Below are 23,398 nucleotides of genomic sequence, written 5' to 3'. Positions count from 1 at the left end.
AAATGTGTTACCTATGAATACGTCAGTGGTTTCCAGGACAACCAGCTGACCTACTGCTGCTTCCGTTAACCAAGTTATGTTCTATGTAACTACTGAAACGCTTTTAAATGAATGCGTGAGATGTTCTACATGAAAGGTTGCGCTCAACAATGGATACAGACCAATAACTCAGAGCAAAATGGTTAAGAGTTACAACTCAATAGTGAAGGGTTACACTGGAAACAAAGATTAGAAAGTTATTGAATTGGTATGGTTTTGGAATTGTATGGTTTAAACATGAGAGATTATGCAATTGTCGTCACGATTGGTCAATCTAATTGATTGCGTTGTTGTGTTATTTTTAAAATCTTTGTTAGATCTTGAGTATCATGTATTGTCAGTTAGAGAGACATAGTAAGGTTTCTGTGTATGTACACAAGTCTTTCAAAAATCGTGACAACTTTTGTTAGTCAATTTAAACATACAGTGATGTTTTATTTCATTTTGTATATGTATAATAATGAATTTGAATAAACTAAGAACTTATAGAATAACTGCAGCTTGGCTCACTCTATTTTGCAAGCGATGCCGCGAAAGAAATGGCGTGATATCAAATAGCGTGAACTCACAACAGATTGATACATGTGAAGAAATCAACTGAACGCAATACAATAACCATTAAGCAAAGAAACCGACTCCAATATAGTTGCATACTGCCACTGATTTGTTTTTCGTTTCTAATCTTGTTTTCAACAATTCCCCATTTTTATGTGACCCCTCACTTTCCATGTAAAAATAAAATAATTCTTATTGCAAATCATATTAAAACATTACTTTAAATTAAGATTTTCCCGGCCCTTAACCAGATACCAGATTCATTATAACTAACCAAATAATCACAACACACTTCATGGTGATATCCAAATGAAACTATTCAAACTACATAGAACGATACATCACCACTATCAAATGCGACACAGATTCGTAGAAATACGTGATAACACCATAACCTAGCATAACACATCAAATTTTCATTTTTTATGGAATACAAACCCAAATATAAATGAAACACAGGTACATGCTCATCAAATTTTTACTTACGAATGACATGCAGTTCACATGATATCACAATTTAAACTTGTTCCTACTTAATTAAAACATTTCTCAATTAAAATACTACTATTCTAAACACTTATTATTCAAGATAATTCCATCTGTTTGCCCGATGAACAACAAAGTGCCTTTTTTGCATATTTCCTTCTTGAGTAAAATTTACACCTGACTATGTGAGCTATGAAGAATATACACTTCATATCACCGCGCATTCTCCAAACAAATTCGCCCTAATTACCTTGAATGGTTCTGGATTTAATGTTGAAACCAATTTACAAGAGAAACTACTAATAATAATCAATGAAGAAGCAATAGGCTAACAGGCTACACATGCATAGTTTTTACAATGGTGTTATACACATAAGTATTGGATGAATATGGATAAATATATATATATGTCAGACCTGCTCCTCCGCCAACTGCTTCTACTGCTTCATCTTCATCTGCCTGTGAGCGGATTTCTGCAAGCCTTTTATTCTTGGCTTCACACGCAGCTTTGGCATCATTGCCTCATTCACGAACTCATACTTTGCTGTAAAGGAAAATTAATAAAAAATTATAGTAATCATGATAATAGCAAACGTCAATGTGATTCATTGTTCGAATGATACAGTACTCACTAACTGTTTTGTAGAACTTCAAAAAAATACTGTTCATATTTTTATTGATGGGGACTATTTTGTCTAATAGCGGATTGGTATAAAACATCTGTAACGCACAATAAACAATTATGGGGCAGATGAACGAATACATCCTCAACCTTTGCAGTTCCTGAAAATTGGCTCCAAAATTAGGAGTCATTTCTAGAAATATTGAAAAATATAAAAAGAAAATGCTGAAAAATTTGGGCGAGATAGTCTGGAGGTGGAAAGGTTAACAAATTGAGTGGCAAATCTATATTAATACTTACATGATCGTTTCTCAATCGATCTCTGTGGAATAAAAACAAACCATGAATAGTAATTTCAAGGAATAACATGAATTCGTTTTATAATCATTAATAGACCAGTCATATATAATGTGTTAGAGTTAATGGAACAAGCGTAACAGTTATCAAATAATATTTCACCACTACGTTAGTTAGTATCATTGGTAGGTCACACACCATTTCATCAAAAAGACGTGACTTTTGGGCAACGATGGTCTATCTTGTAAATAACAGGACTAGAATATGAATTTGTCTGGTCCTTTATGAAGCTACTACCTTTTATGTCTAATAAAAAAATTAAATTTTCATTTTTGTGAGCATCACAAACTGGTGCTATTATTAGCGGCAATCTGCGTAACAAGCAAATAATATACTGCGAGCAGATATATACCTTTCTTGAGCACACAATTAATGTTTGTTGAATCACACCTATGGCTTCTGCCCGACACAAGCCTACTGATGACGATAAACGGAGTTACATGAGAAGAGCTGTAGATCTCAGTTATATTGGGGCGTTTGAAAAGAAACCCGACATTAGCAGGCCATATGGTGCAGTGCTGGTCAAACAAGGCATAGTTGTAGGTACGTGCATACAACACATGATGTTTACTGTACAACACAAATAATTTCTCTCATGGATGTGATAAATGCTGTACACATAAAGGATAGTTCAGAGCAGCAATGTATAAAAAACGTTCATTCAAACTACAGGTAATCAAACTAAAGGTAATTTTACCCATATTCTACACTTGTGAATGTATTACAACGTTTTTGTTTTCATTCTTCCCAAACAATATCCTCGTATGGACTGGGATGTGACTTCTCTGCTCATGCTGAAATGGTTGCTATTAGAAACGCATGTGCCTCAATGCAAATATCGACGTTAGAAGGCGGTGAGATATACACTAGCTGCCAACCGTGTTACATGTGCAGTGCCGCCATCTTATCATCAGGGTAGATATATATATAGCACAGATATAACACACACAACTTACCTCATCTGTATATTTATAATGATACACATTAAAATTGAAAACAACTGTCGAATGCTACCGTACTGATGACGGCTGTATTATAAAAAATTCCCACTCACAAAGAAACCAAAGTGCCGAATGATTTGTTTTACAATATATCCATTTTGTACATTGTCTTTCAGAATAGAGCGTGTATATTATGCCATTATACTTGAAGAATTGAGGTTTATTATGTACGCAACTAGGAAAGCAAGATTTGAACATCTAACACATCCAAGGCTAACAGATTTGTACAACATCAGAGAACATGTCGAGGACAAAGGGGCCTACGAATTATGTGAGAAATGGTCATTGAATTACTGTAACCAATTACTATTAAGATAGTTCAACAATGAAACGATATTTATAATAAGTATGTTTTTCTGGATATACAATGCATATCACATTTGCGTAAGATATGCATGATGAAATAGTTTTCACAAAATATCAATAAGTGTATCCGTAGAATTACTGGAATGGAGATGTTTTAAAATTAAACACATACAATTTCATGTCCTAATAAATGTGTCATCCCTCATTTTCCATTCACTGAAAAAAAACATATCCTTCATTATTTTTTGAATAAGAATCAAATGACACCAGAAACACGGGGCAAACAATCTATAAACAAACAAACAAATTCCTGTATATTAATTGAAACACATCTCATTATTTTGCAATATTCAGTGACTTTGTTATAAATAGTAACACACCGATGATTTAAGTGGTGCCACGATCAACTGTCTGTGGTAAGATAATATATATTTGCATTAATATCTACCATATGGTCCTATGGGAGTTCTAATCCTAAATTGCCAGATCAAAATACTGTATTTGCTTAGCTTGGGAACGCTGTTACCCAGAAATTATATATTTAAAATATGAAATATTGTTTAACGAGCTGTGGACCTGAGCTTGACACTACTAGCCAGCAAGAGTAGATCTAATCAATTAATTAGGACAGTTACCTCTATCAAGTGTCACAGGGAGATTTACGTAACATACCCCACCATGGCTCGCAGTTGTGAACAGACCTTCTGCCGATAGGGAGCGTAATTTGCAGGAATGTGATTTTGATGGCAATGTGTGATACATGTACTTCACGGGGTTTTATATATTTGATATTATAGTTAAAATATACTCGATTTCTGTCGTTGATATACATTCACTTACACGTGCGACTCCGGAGAAATAATGAGTGCTAGTCGCAATATTTACACAGTCGCATCAGGCATGCACCTGAGAAATGATTACAATGTGTGTTTTGTTCATTAAGCCTAGCTGAACTAGCCTTTCCTGTACGTGATGTGTGATGAAGCACGTCTGCATATTTGAAACAGTCAAATCATTCAAAGCTTTCTTTAATTGTATTCCGCATGTCAATATATTGTTTCACGACATGGTAAGTAAATGTTTTGTTTGAGGAAAAAAATCCTTAAAAAATAAAATTGCACTATTATATTCCTTACGAAATAATCATTATACTCGTTTATAGCGTAACTATTAGTAATGCCTTTCACATTTTCGTTTAAATATATCGTGGTTCAACGCTTTAAATTCATATGTTTTAAAATTATACACATCATTGTCGTTACTTTAGGCCCTCTATAAGTGTTCTATGATAAAATACGTAAAACGACAAGCTAAAACATTATTGTTTCAAAGACATTTTTTTACTGTTTTTGGGCGAGTTTAATTCAGGCATGATTATTTAAATAATATACATAATGAGAAACATTTGTGTCAGTGTTTTTGATTACAGGCAGATATGTATTACTAAATACAAACGACAAATTGTGTGTGTAACCAAATCGCTGTATGATGGAAGCCAGTATGCTGCTTGCAGTTTTAATGAAAACCACACTCGTGCCTTGTTTACAATCAGTGATAAAATTTCTGAAATAGACAAGAACAGTATATAATAAGTATATAACATCACATTCATTGTGGACCGTATTTGCAAACGCCGAGAACATGTTTAATCCTCTACTGTCACCGCGTCAACTGTTACAGATATAATGGGTATATTGCTCAGGTCTACAGTAAATAAGATGATGGTAGAAAATAGAACAAGTGAGCAAAAACTTGTCTTGTGGCTATCTCGTTCTCCTCTCGGCAGCCATTTGCGAATAAAATCTATAGTATCAATAGTCTGTGTTAAGTGAATACATCATAGGTGGGTTATTAAGATCATTGAAAGTAATTGATAAAGTACGAACATCGACATTGTCATATTGTATTATGATTGCGATTATACTTATCTGTAGTTAATGCATGTAAGGCAAATCAAATATGTATTAAGATCAATCATCAGCAGCTCGAACTTATGATTGACCAGAGCCTACTCACAAAATGTGTAACAGAATCAATGCGAAGCTCGAACCCACTGGTTGGGATTCATTGGCAAATGAATACGAATTTGGGGGTGGAGCATTTGTCTGCCGGTTTTTGTGCTCGACGGGCTTAGTTGTCATAATGCCATTATGATAGGAAGTTGGTTACACAGCCCTGTCATGTAGTCCTAAACATGGAATATTATTTCTCTGGTAAAATGCACTGTATGTATGTATTAAATTAATATCATTATGATAGAAAGACGGTCACATAGTACTCTCATGTTGTCCTAAACAAGAAATATGATTTCTGTGGAAAAATGCATTGTATGTATGCATTAAATTACCATAATGCCATTATGATAGGAAGATGGTTACACAGCCATGTCACGTAGTCCTAAACATGGCATATGATTTCTGTGATAAAATGCACTGTATGTATGCATTAAATTACCATAATGTCATTATGATAGGAAGATGGTCATACAGCCCTGTCATGTTGTCCTAAACAAGAAATATGATTTCTGTGGAAAAATGCACTGTATGTATGCATTAAATTACCATAATGTCATGATGATAGGAAGACAGTCACATAGCCCTGTCATGTTGTCCTAAACAACAAATATGATTTCTGTGGAAAAATGCACTGTATGTATGTATGCATTAAATTACCATAATGCCATTATGATAGGAAGATGGTTACACAGCCATGTCACGTAGTCCTAAACATGGAATATGGTTTCTGTAGTAAATCAAACTATATGTATGCATTAAATTGCCATAATTCTGGAATTGGCAATATTGACCATGCAGATATAATATATGACATATAAATCTGACTCTCACTATGTTGGAATGTTTTTTTGTCGAAAACATGGCATATATAAACAAAAATGTGCAAAACTACATTTCAATAGATTATATATAGTTATTTTAAGAAAAAAAATCATTCACTCACATACAAAATTGAGAAGCTGTGTGAGAAAGAATTGACATGTGTCAGTTCTGGCCGTTTGATGTTAGAAACCCAGTCAAATGTAAATGATACAAGTTATCTCCATTGTTGTGTATGCGACATGTTGTGTATGTGACATGTTGTGTATGTGACATATTTTGTATGTGACATGTTGTGTATGTGACATGTTGTGTATGTGACTTGTTGTGTATGTGGCATGTTGTGTATGTGGCATGTTGTGTATGTGACATGTTTTGTATGTGACATGTTTTGTATGTGACATGTTGTGTATGTGACATGTTGTGTATGTGACATGTTGTGTATGTGACATGTTTTGTATTTGACATGTTTTGTATGTGACATGTTGTGTATGTGACATGTTGTGTATGTGACATGTTGTGTATGTGACATGTGTATGTGACTTGTTGTGTATGTGACATGTTTTGTATGTGACATGTTGTGTATGTGACATGTTGTGTATGTGACTTGTTGTGTATGTGACATGTTTTGTATGTGACATGTTGTGTATGTGACATGTTTCGTATTTGACATGTTTTGTATGTGACATGTTTTGTATGTGACATGTTGTGTATGTGACATGTTTTGTATGTGACATGTTTTGTATGTGACATGTTTTGTATGTGACATGTTTTGTAACATGGATGAAGAAAGTAAAATACAAATATAGGGTCAACATATGAAGTATCGAGGAAATAGATGTACAAAATTATGTAAAAATGTATTTTTATTATTTTTATATTATACATTTTATGGCATAAGATATTTTCATGCGAAGAATGTATATAAACATGTTGCTCGGTGAACATGGAAAACAAATTCCAATCGTCTTACAATATATTTTCTGTCGTCACGAATAAGGTACAAAAAACGGGTTTCACGCACATAAATATTTCAAAGTGGCATACAATGAAGTAAAACATGATTTACCGTAGTTTTGAAGGTAATATTATCACGCAAGTAGTTATGTGTTAGAATTTTTTTTTCTCTCAAAAGATTAATTTATGTTCCTTTACATTTTACATTAACATTTTGTTTGTTTGGAATTAGTGGACTAGCGATATTGTTGAATTTCGTCAGTTGTCTGATTGTGTGTCACTAAGACTGTGGACTAAGGCAAAATCACCAACTTTGAATTCTTTTACTAAATAATCTCACAAAATTGTAGCAAAGCAATGTTAACAAAAGAGGAATCATCAAATTGAAGCGCTCACGACTCTTACACATACATGTGTAAAAATATGGTCAGGAACATTTCCAAGAAAATAACTCACGTTATTGCAAAATATAGATGGTTTGGGGAAGTACACTTTAAGTTTGGTATACCTATATACTTTTATGGAATATAATACAAAATATTAACACACTATAATAAGCAAATGAATTATGGGTAAGCAATACAAATCCCTGACGTGATTGCCAGTAAACTAAATACATCAACATCAAATGGAGTATGGGTAAGCCACACAAACCCTTGAGGGGGTTGCCAGTAATTGATAGTAATTATCAAATGAAATACCAATACTAATATGGATTGTGGGTAAGCCACACAAACCCTTGAGGGGGTTGCCAGTAATCGATAGTAATTATCAAATGAAATACCAATACTCAATTGAATTGTAGGTAAGCCACACAAACCCTTGAGGGGGTTGCCAGTAATCGATAGTAATTATCAAATGAAATACCAATACTCAAATGGATTATGGGTAAGCCACACAAACCCTTGAGGGGGTTGCCAGTAATCGATAGTAATTATCAAATGAAATACCAATAATCAAATGGATTGTGGGTAAGCCACACAAACCCTTGAGGGGGTTGCCAGTAATCGATAGTAATTATCAAATGAAATACCAATACTCAAATGGATTGTGGGTAAGCCACACAAACCCTTGACGGGGGTGCCAGTAATCGATAGTAATTATCAAATGAAATACCAATACTCAAATGGATTGTGGGTAAGCCACACAAACCCTTGACGGGGGTGCCAGTAATCGATAGTAATTATCAAATGAAATACCAATACTCAAATGGATTGTGGGTAAGCCACACAAACCCTTGAGGGGGTTGCCAGTAATCGATAGTAATTATCAAATGAAATACCAATACTCAAATGGATTGTGGGTAAGCCACACAAACCCTTGAGAGGGGTGCCAGTAATCGATAGTAATTATCAAATGAAATACCAATACTCAAATGGATTGTGGGTAAGCCACACAAACCCTTGACGGGGGTGCCAGTAATCGATAGTAATTATCAAATGAAATACCAATACTCAAATGGATTGTGGGTAAGCCACACAAACCCTTGAGGGGGTTGCCAGTAATCGATAGTAATTATCAAATGAAATACCAATACTCAAATGGATTATGGGTAAGCCACACAAACCCTTGAGGGGGTTGCCAGTAATCGATAGTAATTATCAAATGAAATACCAATAATCAAATGGATTGTGGGTAAGCCACACAAACCCTTGAGAGGGGTGCCAGTAATCGATAGTAATTATCAAATGAAATACCAATACTCAAATGGATTGTGGGTAAGCCACACAAACCCTTGACGGGGGTGCCAGTAATCGATAGTAATTATCAAATGAAATACCAATAATCAAATGGATTGTGGGTAAGCCACACAAACCCTTGAGAGGGGTGCCAGTAATCGATAGTAATTATCAAATGAAATACCAATACTCAAATGGATTGTGGGTAAGCCACACAAACCCTTGACGGGGGTGCCAGTAATCGATAGTAATTATCAAATGAAATACCAATACTCAAATGGATTGTAGGAAGGATACACAAATCATTGACTGAATTGTTATTAACCTATTCTAATAAAGTTTTGTCTTGGGTGCCTGTAACAAATAATAATAATCACGTGACACGTGGTTAGGTCATACAAATTCTTTATTCGGGTGGTAGTAAGGTATACTAATAGGCAAATGGAGTGTGGGTAAGCCATACATTCCCCTCTACTCGGTTGCTGGTAACCTTTACCAATAATTAATTGGAATGAGGTTCTGCAAGTCGATGTGAAGAATAACAATTGAAAACATGTATATTTTACTTTTTCTTTGCTTCGACTATGTGAAGAAATAGTGTATAATCGTTATTACCGCTCGTTCATTGAATTATCTAGAATCAATTTCGATTGTATACGCATTGCCGATATATGCGTGTATGTGAGTTTTGGCTTCTATAAATTGAATGTGAAGACTACTTGAAAATCATTAAATCTCGTGTCCGGGTATTTGGTAGCGTATAGAAAACCTCTCGGAGTATAATTAGCATATTTGGGGCAGATGATATCCCCGCGTATTATATTTACTCCCAAATATTATCGCTTGCTGTTTGGAATTTCTAAATAAATACTATAGATTGGATGACTAATATAAATTACGGACAGCCAGTTCCATTGGTTCATTCACGACATGATGCTGCTGCTGCATATTGGCTGGTTTTTGAGAATGTACTTACAATTTTGTGCAAAAGTGAAGGTATATTATAATTTATTTATGTGTTGTTATGAGTTCAAACAAAAATGCAGGGCAAACATCGGTCCTAGCTTCATCGTGGCGTCAAACATCACGCGGGGCTCGACAAACGCGAAAGAATTATCAGGGATATCCACATTTAATAATGTGCTATACACATTCGATCATGATCTATTTTGATGAGGTAGGGTTATCTCAACACAATATTTTCCCTTCAAAAATCTGCATTTCGACATTTAGCTATGACATTTTTTTTATTTAAAATTAAATCATTTTTGCAGATTATACTCGGTCCGTACCACAACACAATATGCCTTTCCTGCAAAACACGAGATCTCGTAGTGAACGTATATAATCAATTATTTGTGATCAATACTTTTTGGAGTAAATTATTTTGCAAATTGATAAATATTTATATGGCATGTCTTTGATTTGACGCTGTCAAACTAAATCACAGCCCAGACAAGTAATTATTTCTAGATCTATTGTAACTAACTTGCATGGGAACGTTAACTACATAGCTATATACGTTGTTTGTGATGTCCGTCGTTGGACTTGTGTATTAACATCTATCTCGTAACACATACAATTTTCCTCAGGATAACACCACCACTACGACCACTACGCCACAACACCTAGAAGTTTCTGGCCGCACTATGGTTCCCGTTAACCTGTACTCCATATTTTGATGCGTTTTCTCAGTCACTTGATGGAAGTAAATCGAAAGTAAAATCATCCAGATGAGCAGTATAATATCTATAAGATATTTGGAACTGTTGGCGTGGCGGCTGAAGAGAACTTGACCTACTTGAGGAACAAAAACAAAATTCGTAGTTCTCACGCTCTCGACCGAATCACATTATTAATATTTATTTTAATAAATAGCTATTTAAAATATATTTTGATGGGAAACAGACTAAACTAGCTCTGCATGAGCTATTTTCTGTTTCCCAGCCATAGATTAATATTATTATTATTTATTAATATTTAGTAGTTATTATTTATTATTGTATTGTTATTCTTTTATGTAATCTATGGCAAATAAACAAACATTCAATAAACAAACAAACATTCACGGTGACAATATGCATCTATATCTATTCTCACGTCACCAATACCAGCGACGTTTTTACCTATTGATCGTCTTATCTGCATAGTTCGTGTGAAGAACTGACAACACTACTCCGTGTACAGGGTATTATTAAGGAATTCATCAAAATTCGCACGACAATTGCCTCATCTCATCATGAAATAGTATTATTTTGTTTGTTACAGTGACGTATTTTGACGTATTTTTCAAAAATCGCTATTATTAGAATAATTCCATACAGCACAATGTTAAAAAAATGTAGTTTTTGCCACTTAAACAACAGTTTTTTTGAAAAAAATTGAGAACAAAAAAAAGTACCCCATCATTTGTTTAGCCTGAATCACCAGCCTACAATTTAAGACATGACATATTAACACTGCCACTGGTAAAAGCAATATAATACTGACAAAATGGCCACTTAAGTACAACCATGAACTCAAAAATTTAGCTGATTACCCACAACATGTTTAGGACACTATTATATTGCTCGGAACGACATTTTATTGTAAGATGAATAAATTCTGGGTTTTTGAAATCATGAGTAGACATCTACCCTAACGCGAAGTCGTTATTCGTATAGTCAAGTATCAGACAGTAACTAGGCAAGATGATGGGTGGGGCATTTCTCTTAAATTAACATTTACTCATGTGACCAAGTTTTCCAGCGTGTACTAAGACAGTAGATACTGTAGTAACTGCATGTCAGCTCGGCTGGGCAGCCCAGGAACTGCTTTACCCAAATAAACTGCAAAATCTTATGTATGTAATGGATTTATAAGGGTCATATTGTAGTATGAGTGTTGATACTCCATCGACAAATTTGAATAAACTTTAATAAACTATCATGTCTTGACATATTTGCGGTAATGTGTTGAGAGAAACAGACGGTAAGAGTTCATTACATTGTCATGTTGTTTCTCAACAAGAATTATCTGATACTGTATAACCTACTTGAGTGTATCCTGCATAATATTAATTTAAATAGTTTGGTAAACCCATCCCAAACTCAAAAATCACAATATTCTAAAAGGAATACAATAAATATACTAGCCGCAGAGTATATAATTCAGCTTCTATAAAACAAATCTGTAATTTACCTAAACCATTCCTTTTTAAAATGTCGTACTTTAGACCAAACTCTGACGTTCACCCTTACTGAATGTATATAGATAAATGCAACATTAGTTTCACACTAACAGTTTTGCAGTACTTTGGAAGCTAAGATTTGGTGATTTTTCCACAAGTATTTTTGGAGTTGGGGCAGTGACAGAATCAAAGCTATGCAAGATGCCGTTATGGAAATGTTGTTTTCTCTATTGCGTTTTCTAAATCACAGCGAATGTTTACCAATCGCAAACACTTTTTGATTGTGACATTCATAACGCTGTAGTTTACGAACATGAATGATTCGATTGGAAGTTTAAATGTCATTCTTTTAAACTATATTTCTATTAGGTTTAATAAAAATGCGGGACAGAATTACATGATTGACTTTCAAATATAATCATAATAAGATTGTCGTGTCGTTGATCAAATTTAAAAGTGTCAAACACAAACAGTTGTAAACTCTGTGTTTATTCAAGCAACAATTTTAGATCGTTCAATTACTATCAAGATATATGCATTCTTACAAGCTTTCAGAATATAAATATTTGATTTTGTTTCCACACTTCAAAACAGTTAACATCGGAACGTATTATTTGCACAGACATTTAATCGTGTTTGCTAGGTTTTAATTAATCTATTGTAACATCTGGAGATGCCGATTAAACAATATAGTCGTGCAGTTTACAACAATAGAGGGCGCGATTTCACATTGTCGCTGTCCGGGTGTTTTATGGTAGAATAGCACACTGGGCTTAGTGATCATCTAAGTGAATAACAGTTCTAGGAGACTATTTGACATTTTGAAACAATAACCGAATGAGCCACAGAAAATGTACGCACTCACACTAGATGTCTACATGATGGTTGTATCGTCCTTATATTTTGATGTAACCATTATCGTTCAAATATCTGTGTAGTCATTATTAATTTAGAACAAAGAAATTTCCCCAAAAAACTATTTGACGGACGACTGGACATCAACAGAATATGGAAACTGAACGGCATTTCTGACACATATTTATGCCATAGAGGGGACGATATGAATAGTTGGTAAGAGTTTCCGAGGAACCCCTCAATCATAACTCTAATCTAAACCCTGCTCCCCATCCTTTAAATTGTATATACTCCTCGTCAGGAAAGGTATAATTATCGGGGAGAAATGTTAAGCATAGGGGTTCGCAAAAACTCTTTCCGAATGGTGCACTGAACGAAGATGAATGTCATTCGCACAGTTTATAATACAAAGAATTCAAGAAAATATTTTCGTCAAGAAAGGCAACTTGAGAGTAAAATGGCATTGAGGCATACCGATTAAAAGTGGAGATTTGTATGGTCTCGATGGACGTACGTATATAATCTACATCGTATTATAGCCTTTTCAAAACCATTTTCCTATTGACTTCAAAAATTCACAAAATTGTCCCAGTTATATGCACTTTCCTTACGAAGAACTTTTTTTCAGTAAAAAATAAAAATTGACGCAATTTTTTTCATTTCCGGAAATATTGCAGAACATATAAAATAAAATTGCAGAATAATTTAGGCAAGATGTGGTGTGTGCTGGTGAAATAGTTAAAATAGCTAAACTTCAAAAGAATTATAAACTAAATCTTGATTGAATTGAATTGAAATTTTATTTCACCAGTAACTTAAGAAAATAAATGAAATCAATACTAATGTACAGAAATACATATACAAAGTATTATGTGAAGATATGAAATATTGTTTGCAGGAATGCAACTGGTGAGGGACACGGAAATAGTCCATGTCCCCGCCTAGCTTTATACACAGAAAGTGTCTACATGTCTAAGAAATATAATGATACAATTAAATAAGTGAAACAATGTAAAGTAAAATTACAAACTGAGTGAGTGAGTGAGTGAGTGAGTAAATGTTACATAGTTATACATGTTCTTTGTGATGTCCGAGATTCGACTTCGCGTGCATTAACGTATTGTCGCTGCGGGCGGTTTTCATTATACGCCATTTATAATCGGGTTTTGTGACACAGTCACTGCAGCAAGGTAGGTAGCGCGTGATCATGATCATGGGTTCGAATTCTGTATGAATAATGTAATATTTATCAATCTTTTGAATGTACGATTCATTGCATAATGAACGTAAACTGTTGGCAGTAGATTCTCTAATACCTGGGCATGTACTAAATAGTGCATAATATAGAAATATTAACATACAGATACTATATATTAATATACAGATTTGCGGACTAAAAGAGAGCGTTGTTAGGCCTACTGAAAAACCTAATCAAAGATAAAGCTGTCACAAGACAAACTAATCATTAGTTTTGAGTTGTTTTTTTCGTATTATACTAGTGTAATGACTATCATCAAACGACATTTTTAAACATTTCTTAGATGCAGTAGTTTTCAATACATATTTTCTTTCCCGTCTATCTTTAGTATTCATTATTGATGGGTCAATACACTCTTTCACTGTTTCTTGTAGTTTACCCTGAAACTGTTTTAAGTCTTGCTCAAACGTAGGCCCGTACTCAGCTATCTTCTCCCACAGTGTTCTGTTAAAATGCTGATAAAGTAGCAAATCTCCCCTATTCCATTTTAAGATTTTGTCACGTGTCTGTTGCGTAATTATATGATGTGATGCACCCAAACCCTTTGAAAAATAAAGAATATCGTCCATGCTCCAACATAGTTGTTTCTTTAATATCAGCAATGATTCGTCAAAATATTCTGTGATGAGAACGAGATCCAACTCCCTATCTAGAACTTCTATGTATTTGTAGACAAGGTCATCTAATTTGTTACCAGTATCTTTATTTTGTGTTTGAAGTCCAAGGTCATAAAGCTGACCGTTGTGACCTTGCCACCAAAACTTCATTTTAGCAGTTAGAAATCTTGTAGGTCTTTCCATGAACGTGGCAAATAAATCTGCACTTCCTCTACGATAAGCTTTCACAGCTTTTGTCCACTCGAAGTAGGCAAACGCGGACACAAGTTGATTTACAGGATGACGTAATACAGTGATGTAAGTTGCGTTGGGAATAACAGCCTCCATTTCATGTCGATTATAACCCACGTGATTAGTTAATATATCGTAATGTGTCCCACCATTTAGTGGTGGGTATTTGGTGCTGTTTAACATGTTCTGCTTAAAACCATATCTACTTGATAAAATATGACCTCTTGGGGGAACAGCAAATGACAAATTTCGCGAGTCACCAAATCGTTGAATGATGGAAGACATTGTGCTACTAGCAGTTTTGTGAGTTTTAATGTACACCACTTTTGTGACTTGCTTACATTCCGTGCCAGCATTTCTAAAAATAAAATTAAAAAACATACAGTCATGGAATATAACAATTAGACACGTTACAGTTGTATTTTAAAGTCAAGAAAAAAAATGCCAATATTTAAGTTGTCAAGACATATATTCGCAAACGTGTAATTTCGAAATGGGAATTGATTGTTATATTAGGCTGGTCATTTTGCCATCGACAAAGTAATAAATTCTATAAGCTTCTGTGTAAAAAACATATGGATTAAAATTGTTACATTATTTACTTTATTCAGTTCATCGTTGTTATTATCATTGGTATTAAACTCGAATTTGAACTTAACATAATGTTTAAGATCTCGTTAAAAGACTTACTTTAAACTACCATAGGTAGGGTTCAGGTGAAGTGCTTGAACGATTTTCAATTTGTTTTTAGATGTTCAAGTCAGCTAGTGATCGATTCATAGAAGGAAAAAAAATAACCAAATTATACCAAGACATGTTCAATTTAAACAGCTTCTCGTGGCAGACATGACTTCAATATCTATAGATTCACAGTCATCAGGCACCGCATGTTTAGAAAACAATTAATTCATCTGTATCAGACCCATATTACCTCGGAAATCTGATTAGTGGTCTGAGACCTGAATTCGAACATTTAGGGCAAACATTAACATTTACCACAAATTGCCGTGTGGCTAATGACGGCCAAGTTATTTTTTAATATTTTCTGGAACCTATTTTTTTTGTTTTTAACGTAATAAATTGCCGTCAAGTAATCACAATTTTAAAGTTTATAGCTGTAGTTTGACCAAATTAGCTGGACTGTAGTGTAGTGTTCATTCTTAAAAAAGTAAGTTTATAATGAGTTCGTATTTATTACCGTTAAAATATTGATATAAATTTGCGTTTATTTGCTGTTTCATTGAAACGTAATTTCTGAATATACTTGGCGACATTCGTTTGTGTATTGTGCGAGAGTTGTTGAGTGTCGTTTAGAATCCCCCATATATATCCGCGCCAGTAAAAAGGCTCGTATCGAAACCCGGATTAAATCGAATGGGTTTTCTTTTGGGCCAGACGAGCGAAAGATAGCATAACTAAAGACTTCTTTTTCATATAAGATGGGATAAAACCTTTATAGACTGGATACGGCTTTTGCTGCCCTCGATCGTACGGCTTACGCGCCCTCGGAAGCTCGGGCGATTCCGCCGCACGACCTCGGGCCGCAAAATCCGTGTACAGTCAATAAAGAATATTATAGCATTCAGACAAGTACAGTATTGATTGCAAGAGAAAGTCAAACATGAAGAAACTTAGTACAACGTCTCCAATATTTAAGTGTTCAAAACATATATTCATAAAATTGTCAATTTGAAAATTGAATTTCTTCTTATATTTGTCATTTGGCAGTCTGAGTGACAAAATAAACATTTTCTGAAAGCTTGGGTATAGAAAACAACATACGAGATGGTTTTGATATATTGTTTCTTTCATGGTGGAGAATTGTATGAGCATGGTTGTCACCATATGATTTACACCAACCGGACGAAGTCTCGAACTGAATTGTTCAACAAGATAACTTCACTGTAAGTCACGTCCTTTGCCGATTAATTGCTTCAGTGACGTCAAAATGACGTACGTGTGTGACGGAAGTATTTTTAAAATAGTGTTAAACAAGTGTTAAGTCAAGTAGGTATACACACTGATAATCATAATGCTGTTGTTGTAGGCTTAGCACCTGATTAATTCAACTATGATGTCATAAATAAGGTATTCAGGTAAGTCAAGTAGGTATATCCACTGATAATCCTAATTCTATTGTTGTAGGGTTAGCACCTGATTACTTCAACTATGATGTCATAAATAAGGTATTCAGGTAAGTCAAGTAGGTATACACACTTATAATCCTAATGCTAAATATTTTCTGAAAGCTTGGGTGTAAAAAACAACATATGAGATGATTTTGATATATTGATTCTCTCATGGCGGAGAATTGTTTGAGCATGGTTGTCACCATATGATTTACACTAACCGGACTAAGTCTCGAACTGATATATTGAAGATAATATTTGGTAATCGTAGTCCTAAATAACTATTAAAAATAGCTAGACGTTTCGAGCAATGGCTCTTTATCGATAGCAATTTATTTATTTATTTATTTATTTATTTATTTATTTATTTATTTATTTAAGTCTCGAACTGAATTGTTCAACAAGATAACTTTACTGTAAGTCACGCCCTTTGCCGATTAATTGCTTCAGTGACGTCAAAATGACGTACGTGTGTGACGGAAATATTTTTAAAATAGTGTTAAACAAGTGTTAAGTCAAGTAGGTATACACACTGATAATCATAATGCTGTTGTTGTAGGCTTAGCACCTGATTAATATGGTATTCACTGATCATCCTAATACTGTTGTTTTAGGGTTAGCACCTGATTACCTCAATTATGATGTCATAAATAAGGTATTCAGGTAAGTCAAGTAGGTATACACACTTATAATCCTAATTCTTTTGTTGTGGGGTTAGCACCTAATTGCTTCAACTATGATGTCATAAATAAGGTATTCAGGTAAGTCAAGTAGGTATACACACTGATAATCCTAATTCTGTTGTTGTAGAGTTAGCACCTGATTATTCAACTATGATGTCATAAATAAGGTATTCAGGTAAGTCAAGTAGGTATACACACTTATAATCCTAATTCTGTTGTTGTAGAGTTAGCACCTGATTACTTCAACTATGATGTCATAAATAAGGTATTCAGGTAAGTCAAGTAGGTATACACACTGATAATCCTAATTCTGTTGTTGTAGGGTTAGCACCTAATTGCTTCAACTATGATGTCATAAATAAGGTATTCAGATAAGTAAAGTAGGTATATACACCGTAAATCTCACAGCGCATATTTGTTATTTACAAACTTCTACTGATCAAACACAATTTAGATGTTGCTTGTGGCTACCTAACACATGACGGCATAAAAGTCACCAGTAGCTAGAGGGTGTATAAGAAACGATGTCTTAAATAATAGAAGCGCAATACAATTAAAATCCCTGTTTTAGTGGTTTTCTTTAACCTGTCATGATGTTTTTCAAAAAAAATCATTTCAAAAATACGTTCCGTGGTCAATGTTTTTGGTTCATCTTTGTTACTATCATTGGTATTGAGCCCGAATTTTAAGTTGACCGGACGTTTAATGGTCTCGTTAAAAATACTCAAACACTTTCTCATGGCAGACATTGCTTCAATATCTATATATTCAAACATTAAGGCCAATTACTCTAGCTCTAATATACTCAAATGACTGAACGTATTCTGTGAATGCATGGAATAAAATGACTGCCGGGATCTCGTTGACAGCGAGAGGGCTACGAAGCTTGGTTTTGTTTTAGAACACTATTTAGAGGATGGGGCTCTCATTCTCGCTCTCCGCGAGGTGTGTTATGGTAATTTTGAGTAGACTTACTGTATGATTGATTCTGTTGGTAGAGGCACAGTCACGTTCATCAAAAGATGTGCCAGCCGTACTTCGAGCATGTTCAAGTATGTTGTTGATTTGTTTCTGGAAAAAAATATATATATACATGATAAACATATTTTTATAAGTTATGCATTATATGTAACAGTAAATATCTGACGAGTGTGAGCAGCCGGGCAGTTCATTGATTTATTCAAGCGCGTAAACTACAATGGTGCGATTAACATTATTTGTGATTACTGGTACTTTGCCTACCGCCCTTACATCACCTTGAAATATTGCATGGTTTGACCATCACTGTCAGCATCCTTTATTTTATGTGTTTGTCATATTACCTCAAACCATGCAAATGGAATTGTGCACGGAATTTTGAGAAAAACGGTACGCATTGCCGTGTGATATCTGTCATAAAGGTGATTGACAGGTCATGCTTGTTATCAACTCTGGAAGAACAGTTGGAATCTATCAGGTGTGCTGTTATTTGAATAATAAAGGATGTTTATGCTTTACTGAGTTGCCTACGTAACACAGATGCTAGCAAGATCACATTCCGATTGGCTCATGTGGAAACCCAGGTGGCGTCACTGAATCGTTCCTATAAATTAGACAGACTGAGGACAGTAAGGGTACATCATTTCAACTTAGTATCCTGCGTGTGCTGCTGTGATATTGTGTGACAAGTGATACAGGCTACAACCATCATTCTGTGAGACTTGTATGCACTGCTCTGCAATCTCCTACTTTCAGCGGTGCTCTCCAAAATGCCAGTGTTCCTCTGCAAGCAAGACTCCTGCATTTCTTCGTTGTTGTGTTGCAGAAGCCATTATCGTTCATTATTACATCATTGAACTGTGAGTTATCACCAATGCACACTCCCCCGAGCAATCCCCTATTTTAGTGACTTTATTCATTGTATTTTTCTGTGCTTGAGAGGTATTAATGCCAGGAGTTTTAACTTGATATTTTGGTGTATATGTATTTCATTTCCAGTACTATTGTCTTGTCTACCCTTTTCTAGCAGTGAAAAAAAAACTGTCCAGTTTGAGATCCGTGTGTGGCCCTCTCTATCAGCATCTTTGTAAAAGTGTGTCTGTGGTTAGAACAAAGAAGACGATAACGATTACACAAATATGAATTCAAAATTAACCACCCCGACCACGCTTTGTGAAATTGGCGAATCAATAGAATAAAATAGTGACTTTTGTGTGTTCCTTTTATCTTATCTTATATTGAACAGCTGCCACATATTTATGTTTTAATATTTAATATATTTATGTTTTTTTCTTGAGTCTATAATTTCAGCATTCATTACTCAAGTTATAAATATAAAATTAACAAATCGGCGAAAAAACAAACAAACAAATAAATGTAAATGTTTACCAAACCATAAAAAAGTTTAGTTCGCGGCGTCCCTTGGTTTAAAGGTAAATGTGAAGCCGGTGACGGATGTGTGAATTGCAAGGCACAGTAAAGTTGAAGTTTTTCTATAAAGTGCAAAGTAATAGAAACACAATAAACACTGATTCAAGTAGTTTATAAGTTATTCTCGCGCCGTATTTATACTATGACCAGTCTTTACATATTACAGCAAGTAAAATACAAAATTTACAACGAAATGGATTGATAATAAAAATTATAAAGCTGCAGATAAAAATAATGTCTTATTTTGACCAGAGGTAGATAGAGGTTTGTGATTTGGCATAGTTGACGTAATTGATAAAGATACTTAGCATGGGCTAATGAATTGTGCGCAAACGCTTTACTGGGGCTAAATGCCCAAAACGCCATTGTATTTAATTTAAGATTTACTATTATATTATATTTATTTCTTTTGGTATACTTTGTATGTCCGACATAACAATCAATGCGAGTAGAACTAGGAACATTGTTCTGGAGAAAATCGTAACTGACGATGAAATGCTACTTTCTGCAATCTGCAGTTTCTATATTTGCTTTGGAATTGTTTCATAGCCGTGGAACTAACATGATACCTTCATGTACTGAGTAATCATAGTTTAAGGACTAACGACTAGTATACTAGTTATCTTTGCTTGTTTGTACGTTCTTTAGCCCGTGCTAACCATTGTTTCCTCCCGTACGTTAACGCAATTGGGTCAAGCCAATAAGCAAACATATGAGATTAGGTCAAATATCAACCGGTACTTGGTGTAACCAGTACACAAAATTAATATTTATTTGGTAAACATCAGTGTACATTGCCAATGTACACGTGTGAAGTGCGCGAGTGGGTACTAAACAGGTAGTTAATATTAAATAGTTTTTAACTGCAACTAGGGTGTATATTTTTCTCCTTGGTGCGAATCAGTGAAAGGCTGAAACGTTAGAATATCCCACCATGCCTTGCAAGTTACACATTTGTTTGCATTGAAACAATAACTTGTACGTATGTGTTTACTACTATATGCACATGAATATATTCCATGCTGCTTGATGTACTGATGTGTGGGTAGGTTATATAAATAAGGTATTTTTTTGATTATCTATTTTTTCAATGATTTTTTTTTTTACTAATTTGTCACTTACTGCAAATATAATTACATTACGTGTTTGACACCACTTCAAAGCAATTCTATAAACCAGTTTTGGTACCATAATAAATGTGTTGACAAATATTTGAGACTTATTTTGGTGTAAACAACTTGATCTGTTTACTGATGAACAAATTGCGCGCCGTTCAGTGTAATTACTTATTCATTCTGTTCCGCATGATGGAGTTTTGTGAGATTTATTATTCTTTGGCAAAATTCTTTGTCTACTTTTTATTGTTTGATGGGTTTGAATTTATTTGTTTTACGATTTACGGTAGCTATGAGTGGGACTTGAACACACTGCCTTTTCAAGCTAATTTTGTTTTATATCGATAGCACGACGATGGTCGTTGAGTAGTGTTCATTTTGCTAACTTAACTACTTCAGTGTTCTTGGTTCTTTATTTGAATGGAAAAGCCAAAACGATTGCTTTGGTTTCGTTGAGTGTTTATCTTGTCGGATTCGAACCCCTATCGTTTGTATTAGGCGGTTTTTCATTTCCCATGTTTGCTACGCCGTAATATGCGACCACTTCCCCGTTTTATTGTGAATTTTGTGAGTGTTTATATTGTCACGTGATTAGTTGCACCTTATTTAATATGTTTTAAGTATTTTTATTATGGCGAAAATTTTAGTTCTCTTAATATTTTATTGAAGAACCTACCCCCCCCCCTCAAAAAAAAACAAAAAACAAAAAAACAAAAAAACAAAAAACAAGAGACTGTACGCGTGTCTAAATCTTCTACTAATTGACCGAGAAGCAATATTCACACTGTGGCCACCATTGTTCTCCCGTGGTCATGCATGACACACCGTTCAACATTTACAACTGTTTGAAAAAGCATTATACACTATGTATGCACGAGTTGAAGGTAGAAGTTTATGAACTGTAAAACTTGAAAGAATCGGACTCTGTGGAGTCATTAGTTCGAAAGAAAGTCATCCCTTCTCTAGCAATAGGGCCGGCATATATCAATGAGACTCTGTGATATCGACTAACCTACTTTGATAGTTCAACTGACGCTGCCTGTGGATGATATGCCGGGTATGTTTGGCGGTCACAGTATGTAGAGAAAAACATTGTTATTTAGATCTGATATACAGTCATCGTTTACTCCTATTGGGTTGATGTCGGATATTATTACTTAAATACGAGTTAAAGTAGGCTTACCGCATTACTCCAAGCCGCTGTGGGATTCACATGGATGCTGACATGCGGCTACCATGCAAGAAGAACCCTAATATATCACACACGATTGAGTACTGTTCTGTGATTGGTCAAAATTGTGACACGTGCTGAGGACTCGTTTGTTTACTGGACGTTTTACAACTGACTCTATTGTATAAATCGCAATGAAAGAAAAGTGTGCCTTTTAATGGAGCACTGGTATTTAGATTAACAACAATGTTGTCGTTGACGTAGAAGTTTGCATTTAGCCAAGGTTTTGTCCTCATGAATGACTGCGAAGGTGTCTTTGCAACCACCTGTTAGCAATAGTATTTAACACGCTGGTAATTCGCGCTTATCGACCTACTTACCAATCATCTTTTCGCCGAGCGCAATAATCGACACTCGGCGAGTCGCACAATCGCGTCGCAGAGTTACTTTTTAGACCCTCTTACATACCTCTTTGTCTTTGGCATACGTTATGTGAATTAATGAATGATTAAGTTTATACAATAAAATGTCACGGTGTTGTGGCGACCATTAAAATAATACATACTGGATGGCTTTAATTTCATCTAGGGCAGATGCATATCATACAATGTACCTGGTTGTCGGGAATGAGTGTTGAGACAGGCATGGGGCGTGTGTGTGCAATTGTAACTTCCATGACAACACAGTTGCCATAAAATGGCTGAAAGCTTTGAATTGACGATCCTCATTTCTTAATATTTTAGTATTATATTGAATTGCATTTTAGGCTATTTTAACTAAATTTACTCTCATTAGCTTTTATTAAATTACATGCATTCATAATTAATTAAATAGAGAATACAAATCAGTGTTACTAAATTAGTAATATTTCTCTTCATTTTGGTTATATTGTATGATGTTTGGACGGGCACTTTTTATGGGAATG

The 23,398-nt window shown here is 34.6% G+C and overlaps 1 protein-coding gene across 1 annotated transcript; it reads right to left on the bottom strand.

Annotated features, from left to right (window-relative positions):
• Positions 1-14,318: 14,318 nt before the first annotated feature.
• On the bottom strand, positions 14,319-22,551 carry LOC144357038 (galactose-3-O-sulfotransferase 2-like). Its single transcript, XM_078011600.2, has 3 exons — positions 22,486-22,551; positions 18,754-18,849; positions 14,319-15,324 (listed from the first exon to the last, which is right to left on the bottom strand). The coding sequence occupies exons 1-3, from the start codon at positions 22,488-22,490 to the stop codon at positions 14,319-14,321; spliced, it is 1,107 nt and encodes a 368-aa protein (XP_077867726.2). The 5' UTR covers positions 22,491-22,551.
• Between the last annotated feature and the right edge of the window lie 847 nt (positions 22,552-23,398).

The sequence above is a fragment of the Saccoglossus kowalevskii genome, chromosome 20, assembly GCF_978046115.1.
Source record: "Saccoglossus kowalevskii chromosome 20, keSacKowa6.1, whole genome shotgun sequence".
Classification (NCBI taxonomy): domain Eukaryota; kingdom Metazoa; phylum Hemichordata; class Enteropneusta; family Harrimaniidae; genus Saccoglossus; species Saccoglossus kowalevskii.
The sequence above is the reverse complement of the archived record's forward strand: the minus strand, read 5'-3'. Positions and strand labels throughout refer to the sequence as shown.

Bases quoted from the DNA above. Each gene is read 5' to 3' on its own strand.
- LOC144357038 (XM_078011600.2), bottom strand. The intron at 15,325-18,753 runs GTAAGTCTACTC...TTTTATTTTTAG, and splicing joins CCAACAGAATCAATCATACA to AAATGCTGGCACGGAATGTA.